Consider the following 25,478-nt stretch of genomic DNA (forward strand, 5'->3'; position numbering starts at 1 on the left):
TCAACCCGAACCCGCCCATGACCCGCAAGTGATGTGCCGAGATCGGCTCAACCTGCCCGTCCACACATCACACTTGTCTTTCTATGCAGGCCCTCTCCTATTTATATTTCTGTCTTTTGTTCAAACCACTGCCTGGTTGCTAGGGTAAATAAGCTGAAATACCAAATTGGAAAGCTGCTGAACAAAAAGCTAAATAACTAAAACAACATAAAAAAATTAAGATTGCCTCATTGTCTTTATCATACTAATAGTTAATGTAAAGCTGAATTTCCCCTTTAACTTAGGTGCCCATCTCTGCACTCTTTAGGTGGATGTGGCTGATGTATAAAGATGGGCACTGGTTGTTGCACTGCTCCTCACTGTGTATGTATCCTTACATTTGACCCTGTACTGCTTTGCTCTCTCCTCACATAGTCGCTCAGTCTATTCTCTTCTCAGAACAAAGGCTTAAGACTTACCTTGCTCACACCAATGCAGTACATGGAGGGGCTAGCCGATGGGCAGAGCTTCTTCAGAACAGTGACGCAGATCTGTCCATCTACACGGACATTTGGCCCAAGATCCATGACACAACGGTACCTGGCCAAAGGCAAAAAGTGAGTGGGTAGATTAGCATTTGCTTGTCCAGAGACCTCTCAGCAGTCCCTATTTTAACACAACAATCCTAAAAAGCATGGAGGAGAACAGTGGTGTAATGTCCCAGCTATGTCACACGCTCCCATAAAACTCCCTTTAAACCTTGCCTGAGGTCAACTAAAGTGAGATGCCCCCCATTCGTTTAAACTATACTAATGTAGGGCAGTCTGGGCCCGTGGGCCAGATGTAGCCTTCCAATAAAAGGCATATAAAGGCACAAGGCTGCAGACTGAGTTGTACAGGGAACTCGCTCAAGTATCACTCATGTATTATAAGGGATAATGTACCCCCTACTGTAAATGATAAGGATATAAGAAGTCACTGAGGGGTTCTGTGCCCATATAAAGGCACAAGGCTGCAGGCTGAGTTATACAGGGAACTCTGAGTATCACTCATGTATTATAAGGGATAATGTACCCCCTACTGTAAATGATAAGGATATTAGCAGTCACTGAGGGGTTCTGTGCCCATATAAAGGCACAAGGCTGCAGGCTGAGTTATACAGGGAACTCTGAGTATCACTCATGTATTATAAGGGATAATGTACCCCCTACTGTAAATGATAAGGATATTAGAAGTCACTGAGGGGTTCTGTGCCCATATAAAGGCACAAGGCTGCAGGCTGAGTTATACAGGGAACTCTGAGTATTACTCATGTATTATAAGGGATAATGTACCCCCTACTGTAAATAATAAGGATATTAGAAATCACTGAGGGGTTCTGTGACCATATAAAGGCACAAGGCTGATGAGCATTTAACTGGTAAAACTCTTACCTGCTCAGGAAAAAGTGGAAAGGTATCCGGACAGGAAAACCCTCTTTCCGAATTCGAATGGTCTCTAAAATACCAGAGTACTTGAGCTGACTGGTAACAATGTCTGATTCAAACAGGCTGGGTTCCTGATGGAGGAATAAATATGACCTTGATGTACATTAACTTTCATATAGTTAAACATGGTTGATATTTCCAATATAAAGCTTATAGTTAATGTTATCAGTAATTAAGTTAATATTCCAGTACCAATAGCACCATGTAGTTATGACCACTGATCATGCAATCTTTCTTTCTACATTTAGCTGTATTGCTGTATAGAGAGAACTAAATGTCCGCATAACAATAATTTTCCCTATCACATATATATGTACCACCATTCTGCTTTCAAACACCCAGACTTGCGCGGGCATCGTAAAAGCCACAAACCTTGTCTCCAATCTAAGGTTCAAGGTTCATTTGTTTTTTTTACTTACCTTCCTGCTGTTGGGTTTGATACATCTCACAAAAAATGGGTTACACCTGCAGGAGGGCAGAGAATATTGTAAATGTCACTTGTTTTATACAATGTATAATGCCATTATTATAGCTCACTATAGAGGAGTTTATATGAGAGATATGGCAAGCCCATTCCTGGGAACTAGTAAAGAATAGAATAGAATATCTTTATTGTCATTGTCACATAAACAACGAAATTTAAAAGAAGCAAAGGACAACTCAAAAAAAAACAGTTAGCAACAATACCGGCAATACTTCAATATTCCATATTTAGGGCCATAATTGCTTTTAAATTTCATTGTTTATGTGACAATGACAATAAAGATATTCTATTCTATTCTAGTAAAAACATATTTGCTTGTTCTCTCCTTTCTCCCCCCCTACACTTTCCTTTAGTCCGTTTATTTTAGATGTTCCTAAGGATTTAATCTTGGAACGTTGACTTGATGATCTTTTTGCTTTACGTGGTCTTTTAAGAACTACAAAAATGTCAGGTTGGGTCTCATCAAGTTGATGGTTTATGTATAAAATCTGGATCACGAAAAGATTTGTCCTGTGGGCCCTTTATGATTTTGTTTTCAATGGTACTTGGGCCCCACTATATATTTATCCCTAGGTATAATATTATCCATCAGTTTTTTAACAGATACAAAGATATATCAGATCAACACTGTGGCTTTTTGGCCACCACTTGGTTTCCTACCTCTCCATCTTTTCCACGAGCTCTAGGAGGGATTGTTGGAACTTTGCAGCTACCGTGGAGGCCTTGTACTTCCGGGTGACAGTGTTGCTTTTCCCCATCATAGTTTTCTGCTGGGCAAGAACCTGGGCATGGCTAAAGAACAAGTTGGCAACCACCTAGAAGAAGAGAGGAAAGGTAAGTATGTAGGAATTGATGGACTCTAGCCTGAGAAGATATCTTCATCCCGAGTGAATCATCATTTTTTTCAGTCTTAATAGGGAGCCAGACACTCCATTTACTCCCTAAGATGCTATGCTTTTCCCACACATTCATTGTTTCTGGCTTGCCAGGGATACTTTTGCCCCTCCTACTGCATAAGGCTGGCAAAATGATTTAGTTGCCACAATAAAATGGTGTCTAGGCCAGGGGACTGATGTGAATCATGTATATTCTATGTAAGATGCTGCTAAAAATGCTGGTTTGCTATATAAAGGCAAATGTCAGAAGGATGTTTTTTTTATGGTTTCTTACCTTAATTCTGCTGTTGACAAAAAGATCCAGAACATCTTGTCTAACCTGGTCGTAATTTTTGTCCAAGAACTTGTGAACCTTGAATACAAAAATAACAATATTATATTCATGGGTCCAATAAAAGGAACTGAATATGTTTTATTATACTATTAACATTATTTAAAAAGAAAAAAACAGAAAGGTGAAAAAGAGAAACACATTTAGTTTTGATCTTATTGGTGAATCTATACTGTATGCACTATGTACTACATGTTTTTATCTATACTTATTCACTATACTCACCTGGTAAGTCACTTTTCCAGCAAAGTGCTTGATTCCAAACTCAGGTAAAGGCATCTTTGGCTTACAGTACAAATCATTGGTGCCATGGTGGTAATGGCACTTCTGTAGAAACGTGTGGTCCGTGGCCTAAAATGAACATCAGTGGGACAAAGTGTTATGGATATCGGCAGATAGGCAATACACACAGATATTTTCGCCATCCAAAAGCAATTTTTGATTAAACGGCCGATCCCCATGATATGAAAATTGTTGGGACAATAATTCTTAGGCCACACACGATCCAAAAATCATACAAAACTTAGTTTTGTACAAACATATCGGTGCGTGTATGGCCAGCTTTAACATTACTTTGAATAACTATAATCAAGATACATCCCTAGGAAGCACAGGCCTCAAGCATGTCAGATACTCCATATCCCTACAAGCAGAGGTCCACTCAGCAAAACAGAGGTACCCAGAACCCACTACTTCAAGCAGATGTTCCCTTGTAGAGATTAAAAGCATTATATCTAGCCTCAACCTTTTAATCTATAAGTAGTCCAGGGTCAGTGCTGTTGCCTATTACACGCCCACACACTGGTTAAGGGGATGGAAGATTTAAACTATGAGGTGAGACTGTCGAGGTTGGGGTTGTTTTCTCTGGAAAAGAGGCGCTTGCCAGGGGACATGATTACTCTGTACAAGTACATTAGAGGGGATTATAGGCAGTTGGCAATTATAGGCAGTTGGGGGATGTTCTTTTTTCCCATAAAAACAATCAACGCACCAGAGGTCACCCCTTTAGATTAGAGGAAAGGAGTTTCCATTTGAAGCAGCGTAGGTGGTTTTTCACGGTGAGGGCAGTGAGGTTATGGAATGCCCTTCCTAGTGAGGTGGTAATGGCAGATTCTGTTAATGCCTTTAAGAGGGGCCTGGATGAGTTCTTGATCAATCAGAATATCCAAGGCTATTGTGATACTAATATCTACAGTTAGTACTAGTGGTTGTATTTATAGTTTATGTATGTGAGTGTATAGATTGGTAGGTGTGGGTTAGGTGTGCTGGGTTTACTTGGATGGGTTGAACTTGATGGACACAGGTCTTTTTTCAACCCTATGTAACTATGTAACTATGTAACCAGTGTTCCTTAGGAACTGAATTAAACCTCTACCAAATGGTCTTCCATTGTGGCTTTATACATCTTTTGAAAATTAAAACCAATATTTAGATTGGCAGCAATATATAAAGACTCAGGGTCACCTGAGGGAAGCAGCTTTGGTCATCCAATATCCTGAGAATTCCATGGGGCTTCTGGGAAATGATGTCTATGCAGGCTTGATTATCACTGAAAGAAATTTCCCTCCAGTCAATCTGCTCACGGATGTACTCCTCCTACAGAGACAATATATTGCTGTCACATAAAAAGGGTAATAATAAATCTAGAAGTCAATTCTAGTTGTATAAATCTGGATATCGCTTGCACCAAGATCTGGTATTGACAATGAGTTGGATGTATGGAGTTTGGTTCTTGCCTTCTTACTGACCTTGGCCAGTGAGAGCTTATTGCTGATTGGTTGCTACGGGTTAAAATTGTGGAGTGAAATGACTCCAGTTTGTGAATGCATTCATAAATCTTGCTACCAGTATTATAATAATTGGGTCCATTCATGGTGACAGTGTCAAACAAGGCTGCAGAACAATGAGCGCTCACCTGTTCCTCCTTGAATATAATCTTGTTGAAGAAGAATTGCAGGTATTCGTTTGCATAATTGATGCACAGCTGCTCGAAGCTATTAAAACTGAGATCCTACATGTAACAAGAGAGGAATATCCCTGAATCCCATGGACTGTTATTGGTGTGCCAAAGGGCTGACAGAGCAAGACAATGAGTAAAGGCAAAGGAAACTAAGGATATACTGATTCAGGCCTGGAATGGGATTCAAAATAGGCAGAGGCCCAAACAGCCCCACCAGCCCAATAAATAGTAACTGTCTACGGCATCTTACAGCAGCCCCTCTGGTATTTGCCAGAACTCACAGAAGATAAACAGGACCAGAACCATGTTTGATCACAGGAAAACAGGGTTGCATGGTACACAGTGTAGGGATAGTGGTTGAAGTAAATTAAGGAGATATTGCAAGAAGCAAAGTTTAGAGACAGTGCATGTAAAAAAGTGGAAAGACAGTACTTTGGGCCGAGGGCAGTCACAACTCAGAGAGCAGAGGTTTAGGGCAGGCAGTACCTCACCTCAAACCCGTATATGTCCAGTATAGCAATGGATAGTGCATCCTGCTTGGGATACACCAGTTTGTTGATTCGGTCTGTGAGCCAGCTGAACAGCAGGGAATACAAAATCTTGGCAATAGCATCTCTGCAGCACACAAAAATACATTCCTATTAGCAAGGGCACAGGAGAACCATCACTAGCTGCCCATGGTTACTATAGGTTTTGCATTCCCAAATACATTTGTTTAGGGTATCCTAGGCATTACCACCCAAGGCGGCCCCCAATGGCTACACAAAAAAATGCAAAAAAATGATGTACTATGAAAACAGATCTGCCCAATCCAACATAAATTATTAAAGCATATGGATGGATAAAGGAATGAGAAACTGATGGGAATCATAGGAGTGCATGCTTGAGTAAAACAAGGAGGCAGCACATGACCAAACTCTAAAGCTAGGCCTGTGGGTCCCTAGTTACCTGGCATCAACAGCACTGTCCACTGTCAGCGGAGTTAAGATTTTCTCTCTCATGGTTTCCTGTACAATAAGCAATAAAAATATGAATAACCAGTCTTTGCATATGAACAGTCCTCTGCTGTTATTACCCACTATTTCTTCTTTACTCATGCTTCTTCTTTCCATCAAATGAATCTTATATTTTTGATCACTCAAAATTCTTCATCTTCCCTTCATTATTATACTAACTCAGTACTTCTTTCATTTCGGTTTCCTTCAGCACGTGCTTCTTTCTTAAATCTCTATCGTTCTACTACCCCCATCCTCCGTCATCTTCTTCAGTGCTTTCTTGGCTCCTATCCAATATGTCCTATTTATCAGCCCCTTTTCCTTCCTCCTTTGCTGCACTGTTGACTCTTGTCACTTCCTTGTCCTTCCATTCTATCTCTTCTACTATCTCTGTCTCAAAGGTTCCTACTGCTCCCCCTTTCTACTAAGTAATGCCTTCAATCCATCATATCTCCTTTTTTCCTTCCTTCCTAACATGACATTAGCTATCCCTCAATAACTCACAGTCACTTTGTAGGTGATGGCTTTCTGGAGCCCCTCAGGGGAGATTTGCAGCAGTTCAGCCACCACACGGATCTCACTCGCACTCACCACCGATGCAATCTCTTGGGACTCTGTCTGTAGAGTAGAACCAAAGACATAAATACAATAGATCTCTTTTAGTCAAGACACATACATTAGAGGTGTGCCAATTGCTGTACCTATTGACGCAGCGGAACCCTGAAGCTAGCTACCCTGAAGGTAGCACCAAACCATTAACATAGCTTTACAAAGATAAGTGCAAATTTCAAATAAACTAAAGTTAATTATACACATGAAAATCCAGTTGTTCATTGATTGATTTATCAAATTATATGGGGAGTTAATCAACTAGATCACATCAGAACTGAGCATGTCTATCCAGATACAATGGCACACTTTATGTCGTTCCAGACGTCAAATATAACTGGATTTATGGGTAGAAATGCATTTTGATTTCAATGCTGATTTTTATTTTTGGATTCAATCATTTTTGGATTCTGGGGTCAGTGACCCCTATTTGAAAGCAGCATAGAGTTAGAAGAGAAAGGCAAATGATTCAAAAACTATAAAAATAATGATGAAAAATTGAAGAGTTGATTAGAATTGCCCATTCTATAACATAGTAAAACTTGAATCAAAGGCGCACCACCCCTTTAAGGGAGTAGCTAGTCAGAAACAAAGGCCTTTCGTTATGGTGAGGCCAAGAGGCGCTGCTGCCATGATGCTCACCTCAGGCGGTATCACTTTATGAGTTACCAGGGGCAGCAAAGGGCGATGAAGGCCCCTCTAGACCCCCTAGGCGCTGTAAAGGTAAGCACGGGGAGCTGAGGGGGGTGGCATTGGGAAAACCATCTCAGGAGGCATTTAAGGTAGAATCACCCCTAGTAAGGCTACAATAAAGTGTGACTAGGGAGTAACAGGGTGGATTTACGGTAATAGACAAGAGCAGTGGGATCAGCCTGTGCTGTGGGATCAGCTTACTAAGACCCAATATTTGCCCTGCAATTTTAGAGTTATGTGTTGAAAGCTGGCAAAATTCCAGGTACAATTACTGAACCAAAAAGAAAACTGTTCCCCTTTAGTGGATCAAGTTTATATATGTAATGTCATGCAAAATCATAAAACCATTGCAATAAATAGTTAGCCCCCTTCAAGATCACCCTATCACAGCACCTCATATTTCTCAAAGTAGACATTGCCCAGGTGCAAGATGGAGGAAAGAATTCTGAAAATGCTGTCCTGGTCTTCCCCGGTGAAGCTGAGAGATTCCATGGCATTGAGAAGTCTCCGAAAATCGTCTGCATCGCTCTTTGCAGGTATGTCACAGTTGCCGCCCTAAACATAGAAACCTTTTAACATTTAACATATGGTTTTCATAGAGAAGCTCATAGATAGGAATAATTTGGTACTGAGATACAATAGAAGAACACATAAAAATGACAATACGGTTGGAATTTACTAGACAGGAAAAGAAACCTATAGTGAAATTAAAAGAATAAACAAAAACACTCGTAAAAATAAATGGACGGCCATTTTTAAGATAATTATAATGTAAAACGCTTAAGGGATCATGGGCACAGTGCCGATTAAACTACTATACACCTATCCTTATCTATACTAGCGCTGTACACCTATATGCAGATTGCAACTACTTTGGTGCATGAGGGGCAAGGAGCGGAGCCCATGCAGACATAACAGAGCTGTGTACATAAGACCTGTGCTGACCAGGAGGTTAGCAAGACCCCATGTTGGGGTAGGGTCAACTACAACATTTAGGTGGATTCTAAAGCAGTACTAGTCTGCCACATATTATATTTTTGTATATACAGTATATTGTGCATTGGTCCCTATGCTCAAGTGTGACAGCAGCCCAGAGCATGTGCTGGGAATCAGCAAAAAAAAAGATGGGGGGCTACTGGGGGCATCTTCAGTAGTGCAGATCTTTCCTACTGTGGTTGGCTAGGGCTGACCCGAAACATAATGCACAATATTTCTAGCCTTCTTCTTTAGTTAAGCTTTAGTTTTCCTTTAGGGCTCTGGCACACGGGGAGATTAGTCGCCCGCGAAAACTCCCTGTTCACGGGCGACTTATCTTTTGCGCAAATCGCTGAAAAATCCTCGTGAGGCAACGTCGCCGATTTGCGCAAAATCGCGCCGCCGCGTGTGCCATCCCACCGGCGACTTACATTTTCGCTGGTGGGATGGCAGGTGAAGGCAACTCGGGGAGATTAGTCGCCCGCGAACAGGGAGTTTTGTTGCGGGCGACTAATCTCCCCGTGTGCCAGAGCCCTTAGGGTGAAGACACCCTGGGCTACTAGTAGCAGCTACTTTTTTAAGGCTACTAAACTCCAGAAAATCACCTGCCATAGACAATACTGAGAATTGCCTTTGCTAAAACACACGTAGAGACAATTCTCAGTAAAAGATCAGCATTGTGTATTGTAGTAGCTGCTACCAGTAGCTCTGTGTGTCTTCACCCTTAAGCATTAAAATTGAAGCTGTATAAGAAACATATGACAGCATGTTTAAAAAATGCTCCTACATTGTATATAACTTGTAGATGGGACTTGGTTTATTCAAGGTAGGTAACAAGAGATTTGGACATAAAGAACTGCCACCCCCAGTTTGTGGGCCCACCTGATTCAGGTAGTAATACGTCTCGGCATCCTGTAGGTAAAACATCTGCTTCTGCTGAGAGGGGAGTCCAGCCAGCATCTCATAAAATATGTGGTAATTTCTCTCATTTTTGGCCTTGTGGGGAAAGAAGAGTGAGAATGACTAGATTGTTTGCTGGTCCCATCCATGAAAGTCTTTTGGGTGAAGAAGGATAGGAGTATAGAGGCTGCAGTGGGGTTGGGATGTGCAGTTTAAACAAGCATCTGTAGCAAAACAATATGTCTTTACCAAGGCTCGAAGGAATGGGCCCCATTAAAGACTTTTATTCGGGCACAGTTTTTTAAATACTGGTAGATGCCAAAAGATCTGTTTACCTGAAACACAATTCTTGATTTTTCAAGCAGGTACTGTGACGTTATGGCACCACAAATCACTCCCCTGTATAATAGAGACATTAATATATTGACATGGAGTTGAACTTGAGGGTGCTGCTGTCACAAGCGAGACAAGTGAGTGACAATAAACCCCTCAGTCTAACCTTATCACCTCATCAGGTTACAGTTTCAGATAGCAGAATTCTGATGTTATCACATATCTATTGCTGGTAAATAGGGTCAGTCTAGTATATGAAACTGGAACATAGACACAGGCCTTATAGAACGATACAGGACAGGCAGGGTAGAGAGATACAGATATTGCATTCTTAGCATTGTCCCATAAATGTAAAACATATATATTTACAGTCAGGGCTCCTCCAAAGCCCCACCAACAACCTGTGATGAATTCTGATACATGAGATTCCATTCTTGGCCCATCAATTGAGACATTTTTAGTGTTGGCTGGACCCTATGGCAGTGGTTCCCCAACAATTGGGCAGGCCATTTGTGGATGACCCAGGGCAGTAGTTGTTGTAAAGCCCAGATAACAAAAAGCCTATTTGCCCTAATAGATTCCTCTGGAATCTCAACCTAAAGGTCAAAGCATGCCCATTTGTTCTTCTAGATTCTCTTCAAAGCTCAGCCTGGAGGTCAGTTAGGGTGAGATTTGAAGAGAATGCCTATTTTATCTTACAGAGTTTCCTGGAAGTTCAGCCTGAACACCTGAAAGCCCAGCTTGAAGATCAGTTAGGCTGAAATTTGGGGAGAGTGTCTACTTTGCTCTACTAAATACACCTGAAAACCCAGCATGAAGATCAGTTAGGCTGAAATTTGGGGAGAGTGGCTATTTTGCTCTACTTGATACACCTGAAAGCCCAGCTTGAAGATCAGTTAGGCTGAAATTTGGGGAGAGTGGCTATTTTGCTCTACTTGATACACCTGAAAGCCCAGCTTGAAGATCAGTTAGGCTGAAATTTGGGGAGAGTGGCTATTTTGCTCTACTAGATACACCTGAAAGCCCAGCTTGAAGATCAGTTAGGCTGAAATTTGGGGAGAGTGTCTAGTTTGCTCTACTAAATACACCTGAAAGCCCAGCTTGAAGATCAGTTAGGCTGAAATTTTGGGAGAGTGGCTATTTTGCTCTACTAGATACACCTGAAAGCCCAGCTTGAACATCAGTTAGGCTGAAATTTGGGGAGAGTGTCTAGTTTGCTCTACTTGATACACCTGAAAGCCCAGCTTGAAGATCAGTTAGGCTGAAATTTGGGGAGAGTGTCTAGTTTGCTCTACTTGATACACCTGAAAGCCCAGCTTGAACATCAGTTAGGCTGAAATTTGGGGAGAGTGTCTAGTTTGCTCTACTTGATACACCTGAAAGCCCAGCTTGAAGATCAGTTAGGCTGAAATTTGGGGAGAGTGTCTAGTTTTCTCTACTAGTTACACCTGAAAGCACAGCTTTAAAGGTTGGATAGGGTGAGATTTAAAGAGAATGCCTATTGGTCCTTTTAGATTCTCTTGGAAGCTCAGGAAAGCTTGGAAAACTCAGTTGACCTAGAGATCCTTGAGTCTATTGCTTAAATGGGTTGTTAACCTTTGTACAACATTCACAAATCTAACTGTTAACATTATTAGAACAATCTTTGTCATATACACAGTTAACAAAAAAATGTGCAACTAAAGAGATATTCACCTCAGAATCATCCCTCTGTTGATCCTTCACTTCTGCACATACCCTGTACTATGGGAGGGTCAGTGACCCCTATAAACACTACAATTGCTTTTTTACTTGCTTGATATGATGTCACGCATAGTACTGGCAGCAGACTTTCCTCCTATTGGCTGCGCATTCTGTCAGTCTGACATTGCTTCCCGTGCCTGTGAGAAAGTGCTGCAAATCTAACATAATGGTATGTTAGATTTGTGATATGCTGAGTCTGTTTTCCCTATGCCATTGCAAGGGAGAAATCAACCAATGACCTTTCAATTTATGTAACTGGGTATAGTCCACAAGCAACCAATAAATTGGTCCAATAGGAAAGAATAATGGCAAAGCCTAATGTAGGCATATAGGAAGTTCTCAATGCGTCAGGTTCAAAATAGGCCACTCCCATCCCTTCAGAAAACTAATCAGAGAGACAGAAGAAGGACTGAATTAACAGGTATAAAAAGTAACTTTTTCAGTGGCCTTTTTATTTTTTTTTTTTATAGAAATTGGATTTACTAACACGCTGAGAGCATTGTTAGTGGTTTAATTAAATTTGGACATTAAAGTTGAACAACCCCCTTAATGGCTGATGGAATGCATACCTGTAAACCTGTTATGAACCAAGAAGAGACTGACGGATACAAGGTCAAGTGGAAACCTATTCTACATTCCTTCTTCCTGAAACTACTGCAAATGTTTTTACCAGGCACAGTTTTGTGGTGAAAGACTTTTTTTTTGCCAGCCAATAAAATATACACAAATCTAGAATTTCATCACATGTTCTGTTTACTGGCAAAAAAAAAGTGGTCTTTTGTGCCAAAAACCCCCACCCCAAAAACAAAAAGTCCTTGACATTATTATTCGCCCCTTGGCTTCTGCATCAAACAATGGGATTAGAGATCTTGCCGGCTCAATCCCTGTCTATCTAAGGCAGTGGTTCTCAACCTTCCTAATGCCCCGACCCTTTAATACAGTTGCTCATGTTGTGGTGACCCCCAACCATATATAATATGTGTTTTCCGATGGTCTTAGGCAACCCCTGTGAAAGGGTCGTTTAACCCCCAAAGGGGTCCCACCCCACAGGTTGAGAACCGCTGATCTAAGGAGCTGTCTGGGTGCCATGTTTGTAAGAAATTGGCAACATTGGAGCCTTTTTTTCCATGAAGAACAGTTGTAGCGGTGTAGGACAATGTATATAAATGCTAAATGCTGTTAATAGTATGCATAAATACCTTCTTATTGGCTCTAATGCATTATTATAACATTTTGCATTTTGGAAATTTTTCAGCTTTTGCTACACTCCCAAAATACAAGACTGCCTAAAATTGTTCCATGGTGTGTTGGCCCCAAGATACATCTAGTTTGTTATGCCAGTCTTTGTGGCATTGGTTACTCACTCCTCAAGATAGATCTCTATGAATTTCCCAAATCTGCTGGAGTTATCATTCCGGACGGTTTTGGCATTTCCGAAAGACTCCAATAGAGGGGTGGCTTCTAGAATCTGTGGAAGCCAATGTAAACATCATTAGAAAAACCTGCTCTCCTCTTTATCAGTATTCAAAGTAACCAACACATACTGACCAGCAGACTAATGCACAAATAACAAAGCTTAGAGACATACAAAGTATAGCAGAAGCGAGTATGGCACAAATGCATAAAAGCAAATACACCTACCTCTATCTGAAACACAGAGCAAAAGGAGTTGGGAGACAGAAATAAAGGAAATAACATCAAATTGTGGATTGCATTTACTGTAATGTAACTAACTAAGCACTAAATGAGATGGAGCACTAGGCGGAGCAGCACTTACCTTACTTGTCACACCTCGCCTCTGGTTTACTGCTACCAGGTATCGCAAAACCAACTTTGTGGCTTCTGTTTTGCCAGAACCACTTTCCCCACTATAGTACAAAGGAAATGTAAATGTTAGCACAATAGGCAGAAATGCTGGATTTAACTCATTTCTATGGTTTATTAAGTATAGCCTCATACTTGGGAATAAATTTGGTCAGAGGGCCTCTGGGAACGTTAAACTCACAATTCCAATGTAAAAGTTTTGCGTCTTATAGAAAGTCATAACTTCTGGAAAACACTTTGTACTAAAATCACATTCACTTAATGTAATAATTCCCTGTTTTTATTAAAAACCAGAAATTTCCCTCTGTTGTAAAATACAGGGGTATTAAAAGTCACCAAGTGAATTCTATTATAACAGGGGTTACAACATGTTTTATAATAAACAAGTTGCAGTGAGTCATGTGACACTTGTGACATCACTAAGCACCAATTATAACTGATGACATAGGTTATTCATGACATGTGTAGTAGTTACTAAATAGAGTTACATTTTACCCAGTATAATCCACTCTCCTATATGAGGGGTATGTGGGGCAATTTTGCTCCTATCCATATTACTTATCCTGAAAAGTGTATAAATTCACTGGAAGGGCAATTCTCTCACCTGATGATAATACACTGGTTGTTTTTGGCATCCATGAGTTTGGTGTACGCAACATTTGCAATAGCAAAAAGGTGCCTGCAAGAGAAATAAATATATATATTTTATATATATATATATATGAATATATGGTTAAAAAAGAATAAAGAAGCAAAATGGCACATAAACTTATGATTATTGGCTACAATTTAATCTGAAAACGAACTAAAATGGACGCCTTGTATCCTATAACTCCTTCCTCCAATGTCTTCTGCAACTTCTGTCCCTGCTTTATAATAGACTCACAGTTTAGATATCTTGGTACTACAAACAGACTATAGTGCCCTCACAAAATTCTCCTACCTATACACAGACTCATCTTACTGAAATGGGATCATCGATCTATAGCCGCTCACAATCAGAACCCTAGTTTAGAGGTTCCCAAGCTGTGGGGCTGCCCCACCTTGGGGGCCCCAATATATGTATTGAGGGCCAAGACAGAAGGCTGGTTAGGGTAACAATGTTGTTAACCATGAATGCTTATTTCTGTAATAGATATTCTTGAAAGCCCATCCTCAATTCCAATTAAGGGGATATTGTGCACAAAGACTTATCTGCTGCCCTAGATACCCCTTTTGCAATTACCAAGAATCTTTCCAATAGAGTGAACCATTGAAATCCATAATAATATTGGATAACTAAACTCATTGAGGCTGCTAGAATAACTCAGATCTTTAATAACTGATAACAGACATGTTGGGAAAGATACTCACGGTGGATTCTCTCCTAGGGCCTTCCCCTCATACTTGAGCACATGGTCTGTCCCATATATATTCAGCATCTTGTATGGGTTCATTGAGAGCAGGATACTGCCTATATATGTCTGTGGGGAGAGGTAGGTTGTTTAATGGGTTATACTACCATTGTATAATAAATCCCTCTTATTCTATTCAATTGCAGAAAACTTTGCAGTGTTGTACTATTTCCTGTCACATTGAAGGTAAATCATAGAGTCCCATGCTAAACAACATGGTAACCCATATGTAAAGAATCACTGAGATAAAGGGGAAATAAATCAAGGGGAAATTGATCCTGCTTTTCTTTGTGAGACAGTGGCTTTCAGTGTACAGCCTTAAAGCAAGACAGGACTGCTGCTGTTCGGCAGAAAGGAAAGAGGCATAGTCACATGATTAGCTGAAAACAGATTTAACCATACAACCATAGAAGCATTAAAAAAGGGGCATTTTGTCCACAGACAATATTGTTTCAGGCAAAATTAACCAATTTTTTCCCATGGACAATATTCCTTTAATTTCACTTTTGCTGTCACATGACTTTATCGGTACTCACGTAGATTACTTCTCGTTCAAATCTTTTCCGTAGGTTTCCAAGCACCGAAGCCTCTTGAAGGTCCCTGAAACACACACACAAGTATGAGAGTACACACAATAAGAACTGTAAGGGCAAGGACAGCCTTAAAGAGAAACTATACCCCTGAACATTGCAGGCCTATAAAAATACATCACATAAAAAAGTTCATATGTAAAACACTTGAACATATATAAAATTAAATTGCTGTTTTAAGCTTGTAATAAAAGGCACTAAGTTTGCCCAGGTGCAGTAACCCATAGCAACCAACCAGCAGGTAACATTAAGGGGCACATTTACTAAGCCACGAACGGGCTGAATGCGTCCGATTGCGTTTTTTTTCGTAATGATCGGTATTTTGCGACTTTTTCGTATTTTTTGCGATTTTTTCGGCGTCTTTACGACTTTTTCGTTACCTATACGATTTGTGCGAAAAAACGCGTGTTTTTCGTAGCCATTCCGAAAGTTGCGCAAAATCTGGCGATTTTTCGTAGCGTTAAAACTTGCGCAAAAAGTTGCGCTTTTTTCGTAGCGTTAAAACTTGCGCGAAACGTCGCACCTTTTAAGTTTTAACGCAAAAATCGCAAAAAATACGAAAAAGTCGCAAAATGTTAGTTTTCACATCGGAATTTTTCCAATTCGGTTCAGATTCGTGTCTTAGTAAATGTGCCCCTTAGGGTGAAGACACGCAATGCTACTAGCAGCTATTACTTTTTCATGGCTACTAAAATCCAGAGAATACTCTGCCATAGACTAAACTGAAATTTGCCTGCTAAAACACACTTAGAGACAATTATAAGTAAATGATCAGCATTTTCTATTTTAGTAGCTGTGACAAGTAGCTGCTACTAGTAGCACTGTGTGTCTTCCCCCATACTGGGCACCTGTTTAAAAGAAAACTATACCATTTTAACAATGTAGGTCTCTATAAAAATATATTGCATAAACCAGCTCATATGTAAAACCCTGCTTCATCTAAATAAACCATTTTCATAAAAATATACTGTTTAAGCAGTATGTGCCATTGGGTAATCCTAAATAGAAAATTGCCATTTTAAGAATTAAGGGCTGCCCCTTGGGATCATACGATTCATGGCACACACAGGGCCGCTTCTGCCATAAGGCAAGGTGGGAACTTTGCCACAGGCGGCAGTGAGTAGCAAGTTACCAGTGGTTGCAGAAAGCCGCCTCTGGTAACTTTAAGAACTTTAAATTTATGTTTTTAAACGAAAACTCTCTAGTGCATGATGTGGCCCCCTCTGGACCCTCTCCGATGCGTAAACTGTAAGGGCTGTGACAGAGAGGGAGATTAGTCGCCCCGCGACAATTCTCCCTTGTTGCGGGCGACTAATCTCCCCGAAATGCCATCCCACTGGCTAGAATGTAAATCGCTGGTGGGATGACATACGCGGCGATTTGCCGAAATTGCCGAAGTTAACTTGAGAGGAGACTTCGGCGATTTCGATACCGTGTATGCCATCCCATAGGCGATTTACTTTCTAGCCTGTGGGGAATCTCTCTGTCTGTCACAGCCCTAAGGGTTACGACACACAGAGCTACTAGTAGCAGCTAATTGTTGTGGCTACTAAAACAGACAATGCTGATCATTTACTGATAACTGCCTCTACATGTGTTTTAGCAGAAGCCATTCTCAGTATTGTCTATGGCAGGGGATTTTCTGGAGTTTAGTAGCCATGAAAAAGTAGCTGCTACTACTGTAGTAGCTTAGTGTGTCTTCACCCTAATTGCGGAGAGGGGGTAGCATTGGGGCCCTAGGTGCACCTAAACAATGTAAGGCACACATACATGTTCACTGTCCATTCACTTCAGACAATGAATGGACAGTGTTCTATCGTTTACTCCCACACTTTTTCCTGTTACAGTTAGAGTTGCATTACTTCCTGTCAGCTGATCTCTGAGGGAGCACACAGCCCATCACTAAATGGTGGCTCAAGGGAAAGGATGTAAAAGGGCAATATTTACTGATATATATATATATGTTTCAGTTTGGAAAGATTCTTTAATAGGTCACTTAACATGATATAAATTATCTGTTGGTTACGTATTCATTCTGGGGGTATAAGTTTTCCTTTAAAAGCAAACATTGTTTGGTTTCTATGAGTTACTGCACCTAGGCAAAATGAGTGCCTTTTATTACAGAGGAGTAGGCTGTCCCCTGCAGGGCCGGAACTAGGGGTAGGCAGAAGAGGCAGCTGCCTAGGGCACAATGATTAGGGGGCGCCAGGGAGAAGCCTCTGCTGCCTACCCCTAGTTCCCCTACTTTGCCATTGCCCCCGCCGCTAATGACAAGCGGCGGGGGCAATGACCCACGGCATCGCACCCCCCCCCCCTGAACTGCGCATGCGCGCCAACGGAGGGGGCAGGGCGGGCCAGGTGGCCGACCGGGTTGCCTAGGGCGCCCGGACGGCTTGGCCCGCCCCTGGTCCCCTGGCTTGTATGGTTCACTGTGCTCACACAGACAAAGGCACGCACATACATGCTTGGCTGCATCAGCCAATAAATGGCCAGGGCTCTGTCTCTTACTGCCACACTTGTTACAGTTCCAACCTAAATTATTTCCTGTCAGGTGACAGGAGGGAACACACAGAATATCACAAAATGGTGGCTCACAGTAGACATTAAATGGCAATATTTACTGACGATATCTATATACACAGACCATAGGTGGCTCACCTTAACTGGCAAATTTTTCTAAAACAATACAAGTCCCACAGCAAAAGACCTGCCTCTGGCAACCATATTCACACGACAATACTCACTCCAGCTGAGTCATGTCATGAAAGCCGAGCTCCTCATTCTGCTCCTCGCGCCCCATGCTCTGAGGGTTCCGGGCGGGCTGCATCTGAAATCAAGCACAGCAGAAACACTGGATTTAATTTGTGTTTTTTCAGCCCCCCTACTTACCACAAACCTTCAACATATATGTTCAACAGTTTTAGCCGGGACCCACACCAGTGGCCATCTTCAAGCCCCTTCAGTTCAAACTTTTGTAGGTTTAAGGGAAATATATGTATATATCTTTATTTATAAATCGCTACTTATGTACCCAGCGCTGTACAGTAGAATACATTAATACAAACAGGGGGTTAAGATAATAATAAATAAATACACAGTATAACAATAAATACAAATAAATACAAGATACAGTTGCAATAAGTTAAGAGTCAAAGACACAAGAGGATGGAGGTCCTTACCCCGTAGAGCTTACAATCTAGATAAAAAAAAATCTAAATCTGATTAAAGTGTGCTTCATCTTAATGGTAACCTTTAGTATGTTATAGAATGCCTTATTCCTAGCCACTTTACAATTGGTCATCATTATTTATTTATTTTTTATAATTTTGTAGTTATTTGCCTTCTTCTACATTTTCCCAGCTTTCAAGTGGGGGTCACTGATCCCGGCAGCCAAAAAAACTTTTTTTTTTTTTTCTATTCATATTCCAGTCTCTCATTCAAACCACTGCCTGGTTGCTAAGGTAAACAAGACCCTAGCAACCAGCAGCTGAAATTCCAAACTGGAGAGCTGCTGAACAAAAAGTTAAATAACTAAAAAAAAATGAAACCCAGTTGCACTGCTGAAGGACCAAAGAAGTGATATCAAGCTGAATATGCATTGTAAACAGAAATCTATCCTACTGTATATGGCACTGCAGTAATGGAGACAAACAAAACAAGTTAAAGATTCCTTCAGTCTGTGTGTCACTGTGTCAGAGGGAAGTGACACAGGAATACAATCTTTCCTATAGGACATACTTTATACTGGCAGTCTGCAGAAATACAAGCAGTGCCTGCATCTCTGTAACAGGACTGTATTACAGGTCTATGCCTATACAATTACATGGGCAGATGTATAGCTTTGCTGAAGGCCAGAAGTCTCTCTATAAAGGGTTATCCAGTCACTGAATACACAGGTAGTCATGGCAATTATTTAATTACCACCTCCCATGTAGTCAGAGGCAGTCCGACATGGCAGCAATCTCTGTTACTTAACTTTTAATTTCCTAGATCAAAGAGAGCGACACGGTTGAGATCTAATTGGGGCACGAAAGTCATTTATCCAGTGTCTCCAATATAAGATGGACATATTGGGTTAAAAAAGTAGTACTGGAGAAATTGTACCTGCATCCCACCAGCTAAGTCTGTCCCACAGGGATAGGGGCTCATTTTATAGAGGGGCAATATTCAGAGTACTGCAGAATTCCAGCATGATCTTGGACATTTGTATTATTGTACACAAGGCAGACAGGGCACCCATGCTTCTGTGTGCCCTGCCCTATATAAAATGAGTCATTATAAAGTGCCTTGAGATGTGAGTACTTATGCGAGTGGCATTTTTTAAAGTGCAATTTTGCCCATTTTACTGCAAATAAAAAAAAATATAATCTTACCTTGTCATTCCACTGGGGCTTTTGGTTCATATTGGCCATTTGCTGAAAGTTCCTTGGGGGCATCCCACCACCATGGGCAGGATAAATGGATTCTCTTCCTCTGCCCCTATTCGGTTCTCTTCTCATAGAATTGGACCAAGGCATATGAGCAGATTTATTGGATGACCAGGTCCCTTGCATCTCTTGGAAATTTACTACGGGCTGCCTCTGCCAGGGTGGCTTCCGTAGAGTTCCACGTCCTTTAAAAGAGCCCATTCTTTGCACCTGTGGCATTACTACAGCATACCTCCCCACCCCATCTTCACTGTCCCCATTGTAATAGTCTACAGGTGCTCGTACTGGGCTGGGGCCCATAAACATGCCTCTTGGATGTGGAAATCTTGGTACTGAATTGCTAGCCCCAGCCATGGTTGGAGGTCCTTGGTATTTCATAAAAATACTAGGATTTGTTTTCGGAGAACCAGGGATAACTTGGTTTAGTGATTCAGCCATGAAGCCCCCTAAGGACTTTAATCCCATCTGTGGAGATGGTAATCTAGAAGGGTTTGATGCTCCCATATAAACCATTGGATTTTGAAGTGATGTAGCCATAGGGGAGCACCTCAAGTCATCATAACATGTACTTTGTGGGGGGTCATAGAATCCTGATATAGAATCTGTGTCTCCCATTAGTCTCTGTGTTTGCCCATCTGTTAAGGATTCATACCCATTAAAGGGTGGGTCTGCGATTATGGTTTTGGGGGCATGGCTAACAGGTGGGGAAAGTTGTCTGCGCATTGATAGTTGTGCTGGGGAGGGGGGAGCCTGAGACAGTCCCACAAGAGGATGGCCAACGCGCTTCCAAAATGGGGTTGATGGGGGTGGCACAGGGTTTCCTCGTAAGCTATTATTTTTCTTCATGACAGGTGACTTTGGTCTTTCAGAGACTTGTAAGGAGCCATCTTGGAATCCTCTGGAATTCAAAATACTGTCTTGCCTGTGTAACATATCTGTTCCAGTATTTGGCTGAGGTAAGTTTGACATTCCTCTTATGCTGTCAAACCTAGTTTTTATCGGTGACTGTGGTTGTTCAGAGAAAGAGGTAGATGGTTGCAAGGAGACAGGTGGAGGTTTTCTGGACAGAAAGGGACTGCTTCCTTGCTTTTGCAACATATGTGTTATGGGGCTGGATGGAGGTCTATTACTGGCTCCTCTTATACTATCATATCTTCCCATTACGGGTGATTTGGGCTGATCGGGCTCTCTAGAAAAATGAAGGTTTCCTTGTGGTGCCCCTGTATTTGGTGGGGGCATTCTTGGGGTTCCAGCCATGATTACATGTCTTCCCATAGCAGCTGATTTTGGGGACTCCTGAGAGTCTCTTGACAATAAATGTTGGTTCTCTCGTCGGTTTATCATCTGTGCTATGGGACTGGATGGATTTGTCTTGGAGGTACTTCTCATGCTATCATATCTTCCTAAGTCTGGTGGTTGCTCAGTAAAGGAGCGCGATGGTGAAGGGGGCCGTGGAGATTCTCTGCCCATTAAGTTGCTACTTGCCTGTCTTTGAGGGGGTGGAGATGTTCTCATGTTGCCTTCTCTAGAAAGGGACATTCTTGACATCGATCCTTTTTGTGGTAGAGGATTTGATGGTGCAGTCACACCTGATTGTTTAAGATGCCGCATCAATGAGCCCCTAATTAATGGCTTTACTGCTTCAGTAGGGGGTTCATTATCTCTTGGCCAACCTTGTACAAATCTCTCTTGTTGATCATTAACTACCCCACCCATTGGCCCTGACATTTGTTGTGGGAAAGACATCTCATGGTCTGATTCATTAGAACTGTAGTAATCTGAATTTATATTGTCTAAATTCCTTCTTGTGGGCTGAGGTGATGCTGGCATCCCAAAACCCCTTTGCAAAGTGCTGTTACTTCTTTGGAGCACTGGGCTTGACAGAGGTGAATCTAGATAGGGTGAGGCAGTGCGGTCACTTTGAGGCCTTAATCCAGGCAGTTGATGAGCAGGAGTGCCCATAGATTTGATAGACATTTGAGGAGAGAGATTTTTCCCTTGTTCACCCCTGAAATTACTTCTGATTGAAGGTTGAGGGGATGGAGGTGCAATATGTGAAGGCATAGAATGAGATGTAGATGATGCATTTTGATTTTTGGCATTAGAAGCCCAATGGGTCATTCTTGTGGGTGATGGGGACCTGGGAACAGTAGCCATATAAGGTGAAGAAGTAAGATCTTTCTGTCTCAATGAGGAACGCATTGGTGGGTTAATGTGTCCTTGTTGGATGTGTGAGTTAGCATCTGATTTGTTTAAGCCAAAGGCATTCATAGCAGGTTTCGGGGAAAGTGGTCTCTGTCTTGTGGATAGATTAGGAGATGGAGGCATTTGTACATCTTTTCCAGGTTGGGGGGACTGACGAATTGGCTGAGGAGAAGGCTTTGCTTCAGTGTTATTATTGTTAGATGCTGAAAACTTAAGTTTTCTGGAGAAATTGGATGACTCCATACCAGCCAACTTTAGACCAAATCGCTTATGGTAAGGCTGTATAGAACCTTGCTCTTCCACCAGGTCTGTCTGGAAGTCTTCCAACTGCTGTGCAGAAGGTGTCATCTGTTTCTGGTATGCTCCATGGTTACCTGGACCTTTAAAATATTTTAGAGATGGTTGTGGAGAAGGTGTTCGTGGGACATTGGTTTCTACAAATGTACTCCTGTTTGGGGGTTCAGAGGGCAGCTGGGTGTTTCTTTGACTCCAATCTTTCTGAGCAGAAGGTGTATTTTGTTTCTGGAATCCCCCATGATTCACTGGACCTTTGAGGTTTCTTAGGGATGGTTGTGGAGAAGGTGTTCGTGGCACATTGCTTTCTACAAAAGCATTTCTATTTGGAGGGTCAGAGGGAAGCTGAGTATTTCTTTGAATCCAATTTTGCTGAGCAGAAGGTGAATTTTGTTTCTGGTATCCGCCATTATTCACAGGACCTTTGAAGTTCCTTAGGGATGGTTGTGGAGAAGGTGTTCGTGGTACATTGCTTTCTAAAAAAGCATTCCTATTTGGAGGTTCAGAGGGCAGCTGAGTATTTCTTTGAATCCAATTTTGCTGAGCAGAAGGTGGATTTTGTTTCTGGTATCCACCATTATTCACAGGACCTCTAAAGTTCCTTAGGGATGGTTGTGGAGAAGGTGTTCGTGGGACATTGCTTTCTACAAAAGCATTCCTATTTGGAGGGTCAGAGGGCAGCTGAGTATTTCTTTGAATCCAATTTTGCTGAGCAGAAGGTGAATTTTGGTTTTGGTATCCACCATTATTCACAGGACCTTTGACGTTTCTTAGGGAAGGTTGTGGAGAAGGTGCCCATGGGACATTGCTTTCTACAAAAGCATTCCTATTTGGAGGTTCAGAGGGTGGCCGAGCTTTTCTTTGAATCCCACTATGCTTTAAAATTGGCTTTGGGTCAAGTGTCTTTTTCATAAACTGTCCCAACGGACTGCCAAATGCTCTTGGAGAGAAGTCCTGTGATTCATTTTCTTGGTAATTCTCTTGATGATGTACACTGAATCTTTTGCCCACTGGTTTTGAAGATAATAACTTTTGAACACCTCTAGCACATGGCTGTCTAGAATTTCTTTGCACAGACTTTGCAAAAAGTGATTTGTTAGGTGGCTGCCTGTAATTTCTTTGTTGTTCGGGAGGAGGAATTAAGGGCTCTAGGTCGTCCTCTTCCTCTTCCTCATCCTCATCGTAATCGGTAAAAGAAATGCGGGGTGATGGGGGTAGTGGGACATCTAATTTTTCCCTGCCAAAAAGTCTTACTTGAGGTCTTGGGAAAAGCTTATATTTTCTATTTATTGATAATGTGGAAGAAGTTTCTTCTATGTCTTGGTCCTCATAGTAATTTTCATCACACCCTGCCATTGTTTCATCCATGGGTTGGGCATATGGGTTTAATGGCTCGGCATAAGGAGATACTAGGTAATCATTGTAGTTAGTGGCATTTGTAGAGCTGTACTCGTCCATGTCATTAAAGTCAGAATAATTGCTTTGATCGCTGTAAGATGAAAATGGTTTCCTCTCATTTTCCATTGTGCCATAAGGATTCATTGCACCTCCGTAGTATCCCATTTCATTTTCTTCAAAATCGTAACCTGAATAGGCATTTGGTGGGTTATGAACATCTACTTGATACTCAAACCTAGAATTTTGACTCTTCAGCAAGTGGCTTTCTTCGTCATAATACTCCATGTTGTCGTCATATAAAGGATAGTCCTCATCCATTTGGTATCCAGAATAGTCATCATAGCCTTCTTCTTCTACGGGATATGAATCATAGCCATATGGAAATCTGTTCTCATAGTCTTCGTATCCCTGATTATCAAACCCAGATTCTTCATTGTCATAGTCATAATATTCCATGGATGGGTCATCATATCTGCCAGGTCCTTGAGGTGTATACCTTTGAGTTGGAAATCTTTGATGGCGGTATGCTTCAAAGTTTTTGGGATGCCCATAAACATCCTCATTCTGGCCATAAAATCTGTGAGCACCAGGGAATCTTTGCAAATTTGCCTGGTACCTGCGAAACTCATCCTGTGTAGGGAAAGGTAGCTTCTGTGCCCCCATTCGGGACAACCACGCTTCCTGTATGGCTTTATCATTCTCTGAATAACCCCTCTTCTTAGACAGAAATTTTTTGGTTAACCAGCTAGCAGCAGCGGATACTTTAGTAAGTACCTTTGCTTTGGGCTGAAACTTTTCCTTTGCCTTTTTCCTCCCAAAAAGGCCACTGAGCAGACCCCCTGGTCCCTTCTTTTCTGGCTGGTCTGTTTTAGATGAATTTGCCCCAAGTCGTATCAACATGAACGTGGGTTTCTGCTTGGTGCCATCACTTGGTGTAGGCTTAGTAGGCTGTTTCTTTATACTTTTCCGTAAGCCCAGCATGAGTTTAGAAGTGTTCTTTAGCATTGCAGCTGACTTCTTTTTTTTGTTCAGTAGGGTTGATGCTGCAAATTTCTTCCTGAACCCTGTAAGAAGTTTTGAAGCTGCCTTAAAATGACCCTTTTTTGATCTCCTCGGATTCATTTGCCGGAATTTCATAAACAGTCTGGATGTTGCCTTTAAACTCTTCTTCTTTTTGGGTGGTGGGGCAGGTTTTTTTGCCAGCCCTGCCATTGCCTTTGTAGCACCTTTTAGTTGAGCTCGCGTAATATCCTTCCTCAAAACATCCTCCTTGGCCTTTGGTTCTTCTTTGGGTGCCGGCTGACCTCTCCTCCGGTTGCCCTGATTCATTCCTGCCATTGCTTTGGAAGCTCCTTTAAGAGCAGCTACATTCTTGTCTCTGCCTCTCCTTCTTCTGGCATCAACCTCTTCTTCCTCTTCTTCTTCCTCATTTTTGCTCTCTTCACTTGCCTCCTTGATGGGCTCTGCCTCAGAGGCCTCCTCTGATTCACTTGTTACTTCTTTCTTTGCTTTCTTGGCATCTTTCCCCTTCTTTTTGTCTTCTTTTTCCTTGCCTTTCCCTCCTTTCTTTTCATCCTTCTTGGGTGCAGGTTTTGAAGAAGCGGCAGGCTCTTTCCCTCCTCCTTTCTTTGCTGCTTTGGTATCACCTTTCTTTCCCCCCATTATGAGGACCTCCTAAGCTCATGCTAAGACAACTGATTGAATTCGCCGTTGAACACAAGTCTCCAAAGTTCCTCCCCTCTGTGAATTTCGGCAGCCCAGTAAGATGAACAAACCTAGGCACAGGACACAGCCAAGTAACTGCAGAGCTAGCACTGTGCAGACCTGAATGCTCATGCTGTTAAATGATACTTGAAAAGGAAGTAAATAGTAATTCAAGTACAACCAATGTCTTCACATTAATTAACAAATATACTCTGTGCTCCTAGGGTGCCTTCAGAGAAAAAATGCTCATGAATATG

At 41.7% G+C, this 25,478-nt stretch overlaps 2 protein-coding genes across 2 annotated transcripts in view; both read right to left on the bottom strand.

Moving 5' to 3' along the window:
* The window catches only part of myo15a (myosin XVA), a 60,516-nt gene extending 45,312 nt beyond the window's left edge, over positions 1–15,204 (bottom strand). Inside the window, exons 1-19 of the mRNA XM_031893517.1 lie at positions 15,140–15,204; positions 14,563–14,672; positions 13,814–13,888; positions 13,163–13,253; positions 12,750–12,853; positions 9,645–9,708; positions 9,292–9,405; positions 7,828–7,989; positions 6,637–6,750; positions 6,086–6,144; positions 5,629–5,752; positions 5,093–5,188; positions 4,642–4,773; positions 3,403–3,528; positions 3,121–3,198; positions 2,611–2,765; positions 1,886–1,931; positions 1,413–1,537; positions 459–579 (exon numbers count right to left, since the gene is read on the bottom strand). Coding sequence (XP_031749377.1) covers positions 459–579; positions 1,413–1,537; positions 1,886–1,931; positions 2,611–2,765; positions 3,121–3,198; positions 3,403–3,528; positions 4,642–4,773; positions 5,093–5,188; positions 5,629–5,752; positions 6,086–6,144; positions 6,637–6,750; positions 7,828–7,989; positions 9,292–9,405; positions 9,645–9,708; positions 12,750–12,853; positions 13,163–13,253; positions 13,814–13,888; positions 14,563–14,645 — 1,869 coding nt within the window. The 5' untranslated portion in view covers positions 14,646–14,672; positions 15,140–15,204. The remainder of the gene's footprint in view (positions 1–458; positions 580–1,412; positions 1,538–1,885; positions 1,932–2,610; positions 2,766–3,120; positions 3,199–3,402; positions 3,529–4,641; positions 4,774–5,092; positions 5,189–5,628; positions 5,753–6,085; positions 6,145–6,636; positions 6,751–7,827; positions 7,990–9,291; positions 9,406–9,644; positions 9,709–12,749; positions 12,854–13,162; positions 13,254–13,813; positions 13,889–14,562; positions 14,673–15,139) is intronic.
* A 2,729-nt stretch (positions 15,205–17,933) lies between these two features.
* LOC116407806 (unconventional myosin-XV-like) lies at positions 17,934–25,063 on the bottom strand. The gene is made up of 2 exons (XM_031893834.1): positions 21,955–25,063; positions 17,934–18,020 (listed from the first exon to the last, which is right to left on the bottom strand). Exons 1-2 carry the CDS (start codon positions 24,853–24,855, stop codon positions 17,934–17,936), a joined length of 2,988 nt encoding a protein of 995 aa, XP_031749694.1. The 5' UTR covers positions 24,856–25,063.
* Positions 25,064–25,478: the final 415 nt, after the last annotated feature.

This window comes from Xenopus tropicalis, chromosome 9, assembly GCF_000004195.4.
Source record: "Xenopus tropicalis strain Nigerian chromosome 9, UCB_Xtro_10.0, whole genome shotgun sequence".
NCBI lineage: Eukaryota > Metazoa > Chordata > Amphibia > Anura > Pipidae > Xenopus > Xenopus tropicalis.

Coding starts and splice junctions, on each gene's coding strand:
- LOC116407806 (XM_031893834.1), bottom strand. CDS start 24,855: ATGGCAGGAATGAATCAGGGCAACCGGAGGAGAGGTCAGCCGGCACCC. Junction 18,021..21,954: donor CCCCCCAACCTGGAAAAGAT/GTACAAATGCCT, acceptor GCTTGATTTCAG/ATGCAGCCCGCCCGGAACCC.